At 35.3% G+C, this 14,404-nt stretch overlaps 1 protein-coding gene across 1 annotated transcript in view; it reads right to left on the bottom strand.

Moving 5' to 3' along the window:
- The window catches only part of TRHDE (thyrotropin releasing hormone degrading enzyme), a 417,970-nt gene that overhangs the window by 114,401 nt on the left and 289,165 nt on the right, over positions 1 to 14,404 (bottom strand). The window contains exons 8-9 of the mRNA XM_005571555.5: positions 3,279 to 3,344; positions 2,462 to 2,649 (exon numbers count right to left, since the gene is read on the bottom strand). Of these exons, the coding sequence (XP_005571612.1) occupies positions 2,462 to 2,649; positions 3,279 to 3,344 (254 nt within the window). The remainder of the gene's footprint in view (positions 1 to 2,461; positions 2,650 to 3,278; positions 3,345 to 14,404) is intronic.

Below are 14,404 nucleotides of genomic sequence, written 5' to 3'. Positions count from 1 at the left end.
TTTCATTGTTATAATAAAGCAACTTTTACTCTAATGATTATATTAAGGTAGCAAAGAATAGGTGCATATAAACCTGAATGAGACTTTTTTTATAAAATAGCATCAAAATTAATGAAGCATTTGTCCAGACTTTGTGAAAAACTGGTCAGATGTCACTGTCATCAGGGCATTAAGAGAAGGAAAGTATGACTGTGGAGGTTAGTAAAATTCTCCGCAGCAAAGAACACTGAGAAGCTCCTCAGTGTATAGGGAGACATTACTTTACATTGCAATGCATTAACTTTATAATGGAAAAGGCTATGCAAATTCACAACTTCCCAAGTACCCAAATTCTAGAATGTATTTGACACTCTGTTACACATCAGCTAACTTTATGTGACTATTTAGTTATGTAAAGATCTTTCCTTTCTATGTTGTAATACAACTATTATATATAAAAATATAATTACTGGATTCACTTAAAATGTTCTAGGCATATTGCAATGATGTTCTAGTGTTTCTTAGAAAAATGAAAAGACAAATAATTGATTTTCCTGGGTCAGAAAATATACAGATTTCACAGGATTTCTGGAATAGATAGGCAGTTGGTTTTACTCCATCAACTCTTTGCATTGTGAAATAAAGATCTAGGAAGGCTACATACATAGGCCAGAGAGAATCAAACTGAAGCTTTGACCAGGATGTTACAGTGAATTAAATGATCAATAATGTAAAATTGCAATAATCCATTTTCAGCTACAAGGTCTATAATTGCAAAATAAATAGAAAATCATTTTTTAGACAGGATGGTCCTGCATTATCTTACTCTTAATATTTTATATGCTAAGTTCTCAGAGTTCAAAATCATACATATGATTTTATAATTCCAGAAGACAAACCGACAAAGCTGTCTAGATGTTACATATGATTATACAGCCTGGGAGAAATTCTTCCTTTAAAGAATTAGATTCCTGGCCGGTACATCTGATGTATGTTATAGGTTGACAGAATATTTTTGTTCAAAATTTGTTCTGTCATCTGCGTGTCCTTTATGTTTTTCTGCATCAGTGATGCTTGTGTCACATTGATCATTCTCAAAGGCCTGGCCCAAATCTCTCTAACTTTGCCACAGTCAAGTAGTTTTTATGTACTTCCCGGCAAGGCCAGAGTTGATGCCTACGCTTGTGCTTGTTTCGCCTCGGACCAGACATCAGAAGGTTAGAAACAGCACCTGGCAGATGTGGGAAATCCAGGCTGGGGGAAGAAGCAATGACAGAGTCAGTCCCTAACAGTGGTGACAGTGTGGCAGGGTACAAGCACATTCCATGAGTCTACACAGTTGGATTGCAAAGGGTAGCGTGTTGAAGGTAAATATAGACTGTATATGGAGAGATACAAGACACTGCTTTTCTAAATCGGATTCCAAATGTAGTCACCAGAAACATTCATGAATTTCTCAGTCACTTAGATTGAGTGACTGGCTGGTCTTGGAGCTAGCCTACAGGGGAACAATTTCCATTCTTCTTAGAGATGACAAAGCAAACTTAATGTCTGTTCCAGATCTCCTGGACATGGGTGGATGATAAAGTCAGACTCCTAATTTTCCAAGATAATGGGAGACAGCATGAGTAACCTAATCCAAACATCTCATTGTGTTTATCAATTTTAACTTCTCTCCCTCTTCCTGTACCGCCCATCCCCCACACACATCCCCAGCCTCACTGGAACCAAAGTCTTACTAGGGCTTCTTAAATGAAATGAAATGGACTGATTTAAGTTTTAATATCTTTCCTTGGCCCAGACTTTAATGAGACACAAAATAGAAAACATAAAGTAGAAAAGAAAGAAAAATGCTACATGCTGAGTTATCAGTAATTAAGAGTTTCAGCAGAAAGTTAAAGAAACAACAAATAAAGATTTTATGTATGCTGTTGATTGATTTTAAACACTAAAAATGAGAAAGAACATATGTTGATACTAAGTGACATTAATCGTTAGATCATTTCAAGGTACCGTTTTAAATTCCTTTGACTCAGACATTATTTCATTTGATTTTTGTTTTAGTTTTTCTGCATTATGAGTTTCTGTTCTCACTTGCTTTATAAATCTCACAGTGGGCTCAATTCCTTTTAATTCACAGCAACACATTTTAACTTTCTTGCATTTAATTCAAGAAACATTCATGGGGAAAAGTGAAAAATAACATTTTTTTTTTAAACACCATGATTATTTAAAATTCTGTCTTCCTAAACAAATAACTTTGGTGTTTTTTCAGCTTGAAGGTTCAGATATCCAGGAAACAGGAGTAAAAAGAGAATCAAAATAACTTGTGTAAATAAAGAAACAAAAACTATATTTCACTTAATATATGTTTTAATAACAAAAAGCATTTCAGAATTTTGTTATTAATGCTCTTTGAAATATTAAAACTGCAAATGTAAGAATAAAAACAATATTTTTCATGTAAAAAAGAATGTTGTACCTGCTATTTTGAAGTTTAAGTGCTTTAGTTTTAGCACTGATATCATAGATAAAATGTTGTTGGGTAATTATTATTCTATTTTCTGCTGTTGTGTTTCCCAAGATGGTGATAACAGGATAACCCATCTGGAGTGTCCACTGATCCATTACTTCTTGTATATTTACATATTTCCCATTTCTTTTTAAAGCCTTTACAAGGAAAAATGTATAAATTAGTTTTATAAACATGAATTATCAACATAATTAACATTAAGCCATTTTTATTTCTATCTTTACTATTTACCTAAATATGAAAACATTTAAAGTCAGTGAAGCCAATATAATGTTAGTGAAATTAATCTTCTTACCCTAAGTTAAGCTTCATACATGTATATAAAAATGAAAGTTGTATTAACATTAAAGTTTTTACATAACATAAAATAAAATATGTGTTATTATTAAAGCAAATCCCTGCAGCATCAGTAAGTATTCCCAGCATGTCTAGTGTTCACATTTAAATATTTGACATATAGGAAAAATTATTTCAAACTTCAATATTTATGTTTTTAACATGAATATCTTACACCATATTAAAATTATATTTCAGAAATATTGTCATGTTTGAAAGTAGGCGAGGTATCTTTTACTACCATTTGTAGTTTAGTTTTAAACCCCTTTGTTTTACAATATATTATATAAAACAAAAAATCAATATGAACAAATGAAAAATGTAAAAAGTGAAAACAAACTGTCAGTGTCAATAAAGGCTATGAATGTCTTATAAATGCAATTCAAATATTCAAGTAGAGGTTTTGATATTTGAGCTTCCTATACTTTACCTCCGATAATGTATTCCAGAGATCATTTCTGGCTGCATTGCCATACTTATGAATGGTTAAATAATCCTATAAGAATATAAAATTGTAATTACAATTCAAAGGTTAAACAGTAACTAGTAAACACATTTATGTCTCAATTCAGTTAATAATTTTCATATGTTGGAATTATATTACTAAAAAAGACATAAAAGAAGATAAAGAATCTCATTTTAAAATATTCCAAAGAGATTTAAGTATAGAATATTTCCTAATTAAGTCATCAACCAATATTAATCTCTTAAAAATTATTTTCATAACTATAATCACTTCTTACAGATATCCAGGGTCAAAGATCTTTCTCTAATTGAGCGAGTCAACCTCAGTCAATTCTGAAAACACTACCTCTTCAATGAAAGGTTTAGAGAAACTTTCCCATCAGGATTTTGTGTTAAAGTGTTGAAAAAGAAATATTTTATGAAAAAAAGAAAGGGCTAATATATGCTGATGTTAAGAGGGATTGCTTTGCCGAAAGAATACTCTCTTCACAATCTGTCTCCAGTTCAGTGGTCTCTCTGCAAAGGAAAGACTGCCTATTACAATAATGATAAATACTTATTTCCATGGATTTGAAACACATATTAATATTTGATAAGAAAAAGTCATTCCTAAGTTTATTTAATATTTTGGGGCTTTGGACTTGCCATTTTTAATGTTTAGTTATTAGTGGTAAAACCTATACACTTTCTATCCGATTCACACTTTGTTCTCCTCTAAGAAGCACGGTTTGTCTCGTCAGGGTGCTATTTGGTTACGGCTGGTTTGCATTATTTTTTCTGCTTTCAAAACAGAAATATGAATATAAAAATAGTGTTATATTGTAAAAGTCCCTCGTTCTTCATTTGAAATTCCATTATCCCTGCAACATATAGATAGTAGACAAAATCCTAAATGACATCAAAGTACTGAAAAGAAAAATGCTGACTCCTTCAGTACTTTATATGGAGTGGGCTACTCTGGGGATAATTAAACTTGGGGGAAGCAAATTTTCTGAAATACAAATTGTAACACCTGTGACAGGTTCAGCTTTTGTTGGCAACTCACAGCACAGCAAATGGCAACTCCCACTTAATCAGATGCCTAGAGATGCAATGTCCAACACTAACTTAGCAACCACAAATTCATCATTGCCATCAGGTGTTATGAATAACTTTGTTAAAACATATAACCCTGAATAACCATTCTGAATCCTAATTTGGCTTTGAACATTCCATGTGAGGTTTTTCAACATAAACCCAGAGACCAGGATTTAAATAGATTATTTCAGATTTAACTTTCAAAATTATTCATTATGCTCTTTCCACTTAAATGAATAAATTTGGGAATAAGATTTACAAAATATAAAAGTGCGTTTTATTTTATTTTTTAATTTTGTATTTGAGACAAGATCTCACTCTGTCACCCAGGCTGGAGTGTAGTAGTATGATCAGGGCTCACTGCAGCCTTTACTTCCCAGGCTCAAGTGATACTCCTTCCTCAGCCTCCTCAGTAGCTGGGACTGCAGGCGCACACACCACTACACCCAGCTATATATATATTTTAAATTTTTTGTAGCAACAGGATCCCATTATGTTGCCCATGCTGGCCTTGAGCTCTTGGGCTTGAGCTAGTCTCTCTCCATGGCCTCCCAAAGGGTTGAGATTACAGGCCTTAGCCACAGTGCCTAACTTGCATTTTATTTTAGTGATGTAATAATAAACGGTGCTAATATTAGAACTCTTTAGTCTTAGGTTCTGTTTATGGGTAGTGCTGCTAGGCTAATTCAGCAAAGGAGAAATAAAGGAATACTATAAAATCCAATATACAATTTTCTTCTCAAAGATCATAAAAGTCTAACTATTCATAATATGAGTTGACCTTGTCCTACTATCATCAGTTTGAACTATTTCTTCCCTTCTCAGTTTAGAAAAAGGTTCAAGTTTCCACTTCAAGCAGGCTGAAATGAAAATTATCCAGACATAAGAAGCAATTTCCAACTTGCCTGCCTCTGTATTCAGGAAAGATAACATATCTTCTTGAACTCTCAGTAACCCTGATATTCAGATGTTATTGGAATTTTACATGTGCCAACTTTTTTTTTAAAAAAGTTTCCCTTTTTTTTTTTAAAGAGAAAGCTTGCATAAACATACTCATAGCTTGAATTAAGAAAATTTTGCAGAATTATAAAGAAACTTAAAGGATAATAAGTATGTTTTAATAATCAGTCATCAATTTTTTTTTTCATTAATTCCACAAAATGTATGGAGCACTTAGCGTGTTCAGGTAACTTTCTAGTACAGGGGAAACAATGGTGAAGAAAAGGTTACTGAGAACAACCACAAATACTGAGATGTGATTTGTGGAGGGAGATTTCCATGACTGAAGCTATAGAAATCTTGGTATAATAACCACTTGGCAAGATGAAATCATATTTGATATCTCATTGAATAAAAATATTTTAAGTTCTTTTCAAACCTCTAAGTCAGTGAATATGAAAGTCCTCAGAGATATAAATCTGAAATGGAAATCTAAGTTTACGTTTATGTGTATAAAAGTCAATCTTCAGCAGATTTGACATTATGACATAAAACAGAAGAATGTTTTAATATTAACTTTAAAAGAATTGTGGTTTCTCTATACTAGGTATTTCAGAAATAATAGAGTTATTGTAAGGAATAAAATAAAGATAATCACCAGACTATTCTTAAGAGACATAACAAATAATATAGACTGATTAAAAGTTAAAACTCTATTAAACAAGAATATATTACATCTGCCTATGGAGAGAGGCATCACAGCATAGTGGTTTAAAATGCAGTAACAAGAGCCTGCCTTGGTTCAAACCCAAGGTCCAACATTCACTAGCTATATGAGCTTTAGAAAGCTGTTTAACTCTTTGGGCCTATCTTCACATATGTAACAATGGGGATAATAAAATAACTACTATATATATTTTTCTGAGAATTGAATGATTCAATATACAGTGTTAAAAGAGTGAAGAGTGCCTAACACATCATAAATATTCGGTGGGCGTTCTCTGTGGTAATCTTTTTAATAATCTCAGGCTATAGGTTGGAAAACTGAGTAACTGAGAAGGAAATGCATCATTATCAATAATAATGAAAGAGCACAGCACATGAAAACAGTAATATTTGTCTCCTTTTTAACACTGTGCGAGTTGTCTTATATTTTATCTCATTCAATCCACACAACAACATTAGAGGTAGATATTATCATCATCAGCTAAGAAATCAGAACATTGGAACTCAGAGTCTTCAGACTACATCCAAACCCCATGCCTCTGGCTACCCAAATCCAATATCCAAGATATCCAAGCCACATAGATAACTGAGTCCTATTAGCCACATAGATAACCAAGTCCTATTAAAAACTGAACTCATTATCCTCCCCTACATTGGATCCTTTTGGTGGCCCTTCTCCAGTGAAGACCTTTTCATCCACCCCTAGCAAAGAGTTATCTTGATGCCTTGACAGCCCTTTCCACCACATTCAATTAATAATACATGAACTAAATATACTCCAAGAGTCCCACCTTCCCTTACCTGTATATCTACTGTTCAGAATCTTACATGGATGATGACAGCTGCCCTTGTTTCTGCTTTGTCCCTTTCATATCTAGTCTCTCCCAAAAAGCCAGAATATTTTTGATTAAATATACACATAAATCCCTGCTATGTTCAGAATATAGTCCAAACTCCTTAATATAGCCTAAAAATTGCCCTCATAGTCTTGTCCCTCTGTATTTCTCAAATCTCATTTGTTAACTTGTTGCTCCCTGCATGAATTTAGCCACTTTCAGCTTTCTGAAGATGTCTAATGGATATATTGTCTAATTTCTGGTTCTCTGCACATGCAATTCTCTACATACTCTTTTCTCCTTTGGCTACCTCAATTCAATTCAATTCAATTTCCAGGACTCAATTTTGATGCATTTCCTCCAGGAATCATTTCCCATCCACTTCAACCTCCTTCCTAATTCTAAGTTAAATATCTCTTTTATATTGTCACACAATGTTCTATATAATAGCATTTATCCCACTGTGTCATAGGTGCCTGTTTATTAGTTTGACTGTTCACACAGTCTGTAAACTCCGTGAGAGTAATGACTGCCAATCTTGTTTACAACTATTTAACCAACATCCTTGTGCCCAGTCTAGTACACAATAGGTGCTTTCTCTCTCTCTCTCTCTCCATACATATATATATATATGTATATCAGGATCCCCAAAAATATCATATTTAAATATTAAGATGGGACATGATTCATTATTTCTGTATATATTTGTCAGGCATATAACTTGAATGGATATATGCGATTGCATATAATGTCATAAAAAATTGTGAACTGTTGCATACAAGACCATTTTTGTTTTATTTCATTTGCTAACAAGTGATGTGGTTCATAACATGTCATGTGTAAAATCCAACAGGACTAATAAAGACAAGGGGAAAAGTAAAGAGTGAATTAAGGAAGTAAAGCTCTATTATCTTTTAAGGTTTATGGAAATGAGATTTATTGAAATAATTATGGAATAATTGCTTTCCTATTAATGAGTCTTTTAGCATGCTAGGATAGAGGATTAACCACATAAATGGTTTACACCTTGAGACATAAAGGGATGATTCCATAAAAACCATATGGATTCGTTTACATGTGTTTAGCTGCAAGTAATAAACATCCACCACAGAATGACTTTTAAAATAGCAGTATTTAGGCTGGGCGCAGTGGCTCATGCCTGTAATCCCAGCACTTTGGGAGGCCGAGGTGGGCGGATCACGAGGTCAGGAGATTGAGACCATCCTGGCTAACACGGTGAAACCCCGTCTCTACTAAAAATACAAAAAAATTAGCCGGGTGTGGTGGCAGGCACCTGTAGTCCCAGCTACTCAGGAGGCTGAGGCAGGAGAATGGCGTGAACCCAGGAGGCGGAGCTTGCAGTGAGTAGAGATCGCACCACTGCACTCCAGCCTGGTGACAGAGTGAGACTCCTTCTCAAAAAAAACAAAAACAAACAAACAAAAAAGCTGTATTGATTCTTTCCTATCATAAGTAGGTAGGACAGAGCTGTAGCCACTTTCTTCTGGAATTATTTTGGTCCCGCCCCATCTGTGACTTAGCTCCATTTTCAGGTTCGTGGCTAGATGGCAGCAGCAATCATCATATTCATACATGACATTGTACAAAGGAAAGATACAGAATTTCTTCCTGAGAACCTCCTTTAAAGAATCAGGAAGACTTCCCCTCAAATTCTGCAGCAAATTTCCCACATTTGTCATTTGTCAAAATTGCATCATGTGCTCTAGCAAGAATCTGTTACTGCATCTTAAGGGAGCATTGTTTGAACTTTACCCAAGGAAAGACACAGTCCTCTCAAGTATATGGTTGTTTAGAAGAGGGTGAGAATTTGAAAAAAAAAAAATCAGAATTCAGCTAATAAAAAAGGGAGACAACTAGGTATAGGAAGACCACCACCAGTAGTGCTTCCTCCAGTAAGACAGGGTACAGCAGCCTGGGACTCATTGACACTGGGAAGTAGGATGTCCTATACTTGTAAGACTAGTCTGGAAATGCCAGGTAAATTCAAGCATTGATTTTTCTGACTATGTGACAAGAAGGCTGAAGCAAGAGTTTGAAATATTGTTGCTTTCTATCAAGAATAATTGTACCTCAAAAAATTTGTAGTGGGCATTTGTCATTTTTTGGCTTTCCAGCATTTAAACACCAGTTTTATAGGGGGGCAATCACTCACTATGGAATCTGGGAGGAAGGCAAAATCTCTGCCTTCCTCTATTGAAATGGCAGGGACAAAATACTAAATATTCCCTCTCCACTTTCCCTGGCAGCTAAAGCCTGGGCATGTGCTCTGGCCTCAGACAAGGGGATGCTTTGTCCTAGCACTATGAATCCTAAAAGAGTAGTACCTGTCATGGTGACACTAAGGGTCCTGTGGTATCCACTGTAATGGGGAAAGCTGAACCTGACACTCCTGTGACATAACCTTGGCTACATCTCTTGATCTTTTATCTCTTTTAGTTCTTATTCTATTTTGTAAGCCTGGTTCTTCAGCCTTCCCAATGATTCAATGGGCTACCTATATCCTTCAAAAAATTTCCGTTCTGCCTAATTTAACCAGAATTTGTTTCTGTTGCTTGCATAATACAACTCTAATGGGTTAAACAAAATGAAGGAAGACACTTCTACACTATCTTAGCGATCCCTAGTAAGAAAATAAACTATTGCCTACAACTTATACAAAATAAAAGCTAAAGAACATTAAAATCTATTTAGTAAATCAGTTAGGCTTTTGTTGTTGTTATGAACAGTAGGTATGGCATGAAAGACATGTATACTTAATTTTTTATGTTTTAAAAGCAGACAAGAATGTTGGAGAGAAAGATTAAAACTGAAATAAAGTGGAGAAGGTTCTATAGATGGGGGGGCAGACAGAGTGACAACAACAAAAACATTTTAAAAAGCAACACTTTTGTCTTAAACAAAGCTTCCAAAGCAGTGACTTCTGCACTGAGAACTGTAAGTTCTGAACTTATATATTTGTAAGTATGTGCATTATTAGAGTAAGATGATCTTAAAGGGATCCATGAACAACAGCAAAAGTAGATTGAAAGTATCAGATCACAGCAAAGTCACACAAGAGTTGGATGAAACCCATTTGAAGCCTGGCCCATGCACTTCAGAGGATGTTTTTACATTCCCTAACTTTGACAAACAGGAGCAAGGAGACTACAACAGTGACAGGTGACCAACTCAAACAAAGAAAGCTAGACTATAGACCAAGGTATCTATTTGGATTCATACCTAGAAATTGATGGAAATTTTAAGATTAAATAAAAATGAGTAACAAAGCACTAAGAAAGCCTTATGCAAAGATTAAAAAATAATATTTATATTTTAATTATATTAGATAAGAGTCAAAGATGAAAAGGTATAAATAATTATTGAAACTTTTCTTTGTTATTAAATTATATTAGGTTTCCAAGACATAAGTCCAGTATAATAAGAACCATTACTAAACTTTTTGAGGTACAGCCGTTCAAGCCACCCGACATGAAAAGAAAAAAAGAGATGACAGATCTGGGAAAGAAAGCTATTGGAGAGATAGAAGAAGAATAATTGAAAGTCAGTTTTCATGCTTTGCATGCCATTCTGATTCTGAATTTTTAAATGTGTTTACCCTAAATTTACCTTTAGAAGTGGCTTGCTTAGATATGAGAGTATTTAGGACACAAAAGTCATTTTACATGTTTTGCAAATCCATTACTCTACCCAATTAATGTAAATTTTGTAAGAATAAGTGTATTCTTATAAGTGGCTGCTAAATATAGTAGAACATCAGAACATTTTAAATCAAAACAACGGGCCAGCTCATGAAAGGGTTTCTTGTTTGTTTGCTTTAAATTACAGACAATGGCATCTTCTCACACCACTTTTGTTTTCAAATATCTCCTATGTTGTAATTACAGATCATACCGTCAATTCCTCAACCTGCAGGCACATGACCAGAGTTACAATATTTCTGCTGTAGGATTTCTATGCCATTCCAGAACAAAGTGACAAGGTCCTACACCTGTCAGTGAAATAATGTGTTACAGTCTATAGAGGAGTTCTGGGGTACTAAAATATTTCTACATCTCACTTTTGCTGCTGGCATGAAATATTACTGAGACATAAAGTGAATCTATTGGTAAAAATGAAGTTTGTGAATTGCTTTTTCTGAATATCCTGATAAAGGGCTTTGATCATCACTCACTCCCAAAATAGATAAATTACATCCTGGTTGGTAAAAATGGACTGCTTCTTGTAAATCAAGTTGCCCACTGATTGTAGACATATACACAGAGTTCCCCTCTCCCACCTCTGTGCTCTCTCAGACCTGGTGCTGGTGGCAATTTGGGAAGAAATGTAATTTAGTTGAGAAAGAAGGTATATATAAACTAGGTATAGGTATTAATCCAGGCTGATCCCTACCAGTCATGTGATCTGTTAAAGTATCTATTTTCTCTAAACCTTAATTTCTTCAACTGAAAAATGTACATAATGTAGTGCTTACCTGATAAGGGTATGCACAGAAAATGATATAAAACAAATAAACAACTTAGAAAAATACCAACCACATAAAGGATCCAAAAAACTTCAGTTATTTTACTAGCAAGATAAATGGGGAAAAAGGGCTAGTGTCAAAAGTCTTCTTCAATCTTCCCTCCAAGAGAAGCCAAAATGTTCTAGAGACACCATAAGAAAATTATATAGACTTGGCCAGGAGCGGTGGCTCACTCTTGTAATCCCAGCATTTTGGAAGGCTGAAGCACGTGAATCACCTGAGGTCAGGAGTTCAAGACCAGCCTGGCCAATGTGGTAAAACTCATCTCTACTAAAAATACAAAAATTAGCCAGGTGAGGTGGCAGCCACCTGTAAACCCAGCTACTCAGGAAGCTGAGGCAGGAGAATGGCTTGAATCCAGGAGGCAGAAGCTGCAGTGAGTCGAGATTGTACCATTGCACTCCAGCCTGGGCTACGAGAGAGAAACTCCAAAAAAAAAAAAAAAAGAAGGAGAAAAGAAAAGAGCAGAGCAGAGAAAGAAAAGAAAAGAGAAAAGAAGAGAAGAGAAGAGAAGAGAAGAGAAGAGAAGAGAAGAGAAGAGGAGAGAAGAGGAGAGAAGAGAGAACAGCAAAGCAAAGCAAAGCAAAGCAAAGAACATTATATGTACTAATTGAAGGAGGAAATTGCCTGGGTGGGGGGATGCAGTGGAGCAGTAGAAAAGGAAAAGAAAAATTAAGAACAAAGCTTCCTTTAGGCTTGAGAAAAGCTGCTTACAAGACTTCCTTCCAAATACAGGAAAGTAATAGGTTTTGGACAGTTCTCCAAGTTGTGGGGCCTAGCAGCCTGTCTTTCACAGAGCTCTACTGAGATGACAAGACCCCTGATGGGCAGTTCATGGAATGGGTACACTAATTCGACTCAGCACAAAAGAGACTTACCCAAGTTGGCACTCATGCAATAAAGACACTAATCTTACTGTTCTTATTATTAATGGTGGGTTATTTGTCTAGCAGATTCTTCCTGTCTTCTCTTCCCTGAGTATCCAGATTAGATTTCATAGATCATCTTAATCAATCCTGGGAAACAGCCTCATCTGTTTTGTTTTACCGTCCTTCAATTACAGTAGCTTGGCAAAAATCCCAGTCATGGAGGAATCCAAATATTTGTCTTCTCTAAACCTGTACTCATACAGCTGAATATCGCAGAAGAAAATCATGCAATTGAAAAGCTGAGCTTATTCATAATTACCAAATTCAAATAGAAACTCAAAAATGTTAGAAAGTACCTTTCTACTCTTTGAATTCTCTATCTTCAACTTTCTCCACTTCCCACTCTTACCTCATTTTCATTCAGCTAGTGACCTTCTCTCAAAAAACACTAAAAAACTATAAGTCATCAGAAAGGATTTCTCTGATTTCCCCATTGCCAGCTTTCCAAATTTACTGGAGATAAATCTCCTATTAAAGACAAGTGCCTTCACCTTCTCAAAGAGCAAGGTCCTGGAGTTATTTCTCACTTCTCCAACATTATCAGAGTCATCTCCTGAATCTTTATCTGCCAGCTTAAAACCAGTACAACTCCCTGTCATCTTTAAAAATAAAACAAAAATCTTCCTTAGCCTTTATCCCGCTCTAACAACTGACCCTCTTTTTCTTATCTCCTTCCTTGAAAAAATTCGTTTAATTTTATTCTACATACTCTGTTTCCATTTCCACATTCCCATTCACTCTTTAACCTACTCCACTGAAATCGATGAATTTACAGGGTACCAAAAGGAACAGTTTACAGTTGTTATCCTTCTCCACCTTGCTACTGCATTTAACATTGTTGGTCACCCACTTTCTTGTTCTTGCAACAAACTCTTCTCTAAGCATCTGTGATACGATGCCTTGGTACTCTGCCTGCCTCTCTAGCTGTTCCATCTCAGTCATCTCTACGGGCTCCTCCTCTTCTCTGAACCCCCAGTTGTTACGGTTGTTCAAGGCATGTTTCCAGGTCCTCATCCCAGAAACCTCAGAATCATTCTAGATTACATTCTCTTCCTCACTTCACATACCATGCTCTTCATCCAATTTATCCCTAGGTCCATTGTATTCTACCATTAAAAAACATTTGAGATCCATCTATGTCTCCATTTCTATGAACCATTTAAGCCTTGATAATCTCTCACCTGAATATAAAAATATCCTCCTTACTTTTTTTGCCCAATCCCTTTCTTGGTATTCTGACTGCCCCAATCTCAGTGTGTTATTACAATTAGCCAGAGAACTGTTCTGTATGTAAATAGAGCCATGTCATATCCAGTTTAAAACTGTTTAATACAGCACTTAGAATAATATTAAATCTTCTTAGCACAGACTATTGGGCAATGCATGGTCACCTGCTGCTCACCTCTCCTACTTCTTGTTCTTACTAACTCTACGCATCCACCAGTTTCTTTCTTTTCCTTAAACGTGCTCAGTTCTTGTCTTAGCCCTTCCCTCTTCTTGGAATCTCCCTGACCCCCATCTTTCTTCCTTCAGACCTCAGCATACCTACCGTCTTCTCAAGGATTCCCTAAACAACCGATCTAGAGTTGTTCCAACCACCCACTCGCTATGCTTTCTCACAGCATCCTATTTTTCCTTCCTAGAATTTTTTCACATTGAGCAAAAAATAGATTCATTTGTTTTTTCCTATCTATGGTGTATTCCCTTTATCCTGTTACATGATTCATGAGAACAGGGGCCGTATCTACTGTGTACAGCATGCCCTGAATACTTAGTACTTATCACGATGTCTGACATAGACTAGATGCATAATAAATACATGTGGAATAAATGAATGACTGGACATGTCTAATGGGTGGGGAATGTGAACTGTATATATAAAACTAAGCAAAGCTGGTACAGGAAGAGAAATTATAATTTTGTTTTTTAGCACAAAACATTAAGAAATGATTTTTAATACTTACATGTGTTATTTTTCTTAAATGGAAAAGAAAATGATCTGTAAAATAATCATAAGGAGAGACCTTGAGCAGAAGAGAGA

Source organism: Macaca fascicularis, chromosome 11, assembly GCF_037993035.2.
Source record: "Macaca fascicularis isolate 582-1 chromosome 11, T2T-MFA8v1.1".
NCBI classification, from domain to species: Eukaryota; Metazoa; Chordata; class Mammalia; order Primates; family Cercopithecidae; genus Macaca; species Macaca fascicularis.
This window is presented reverse-complemented; position numbering and strand designations above follow the sequence as displayed.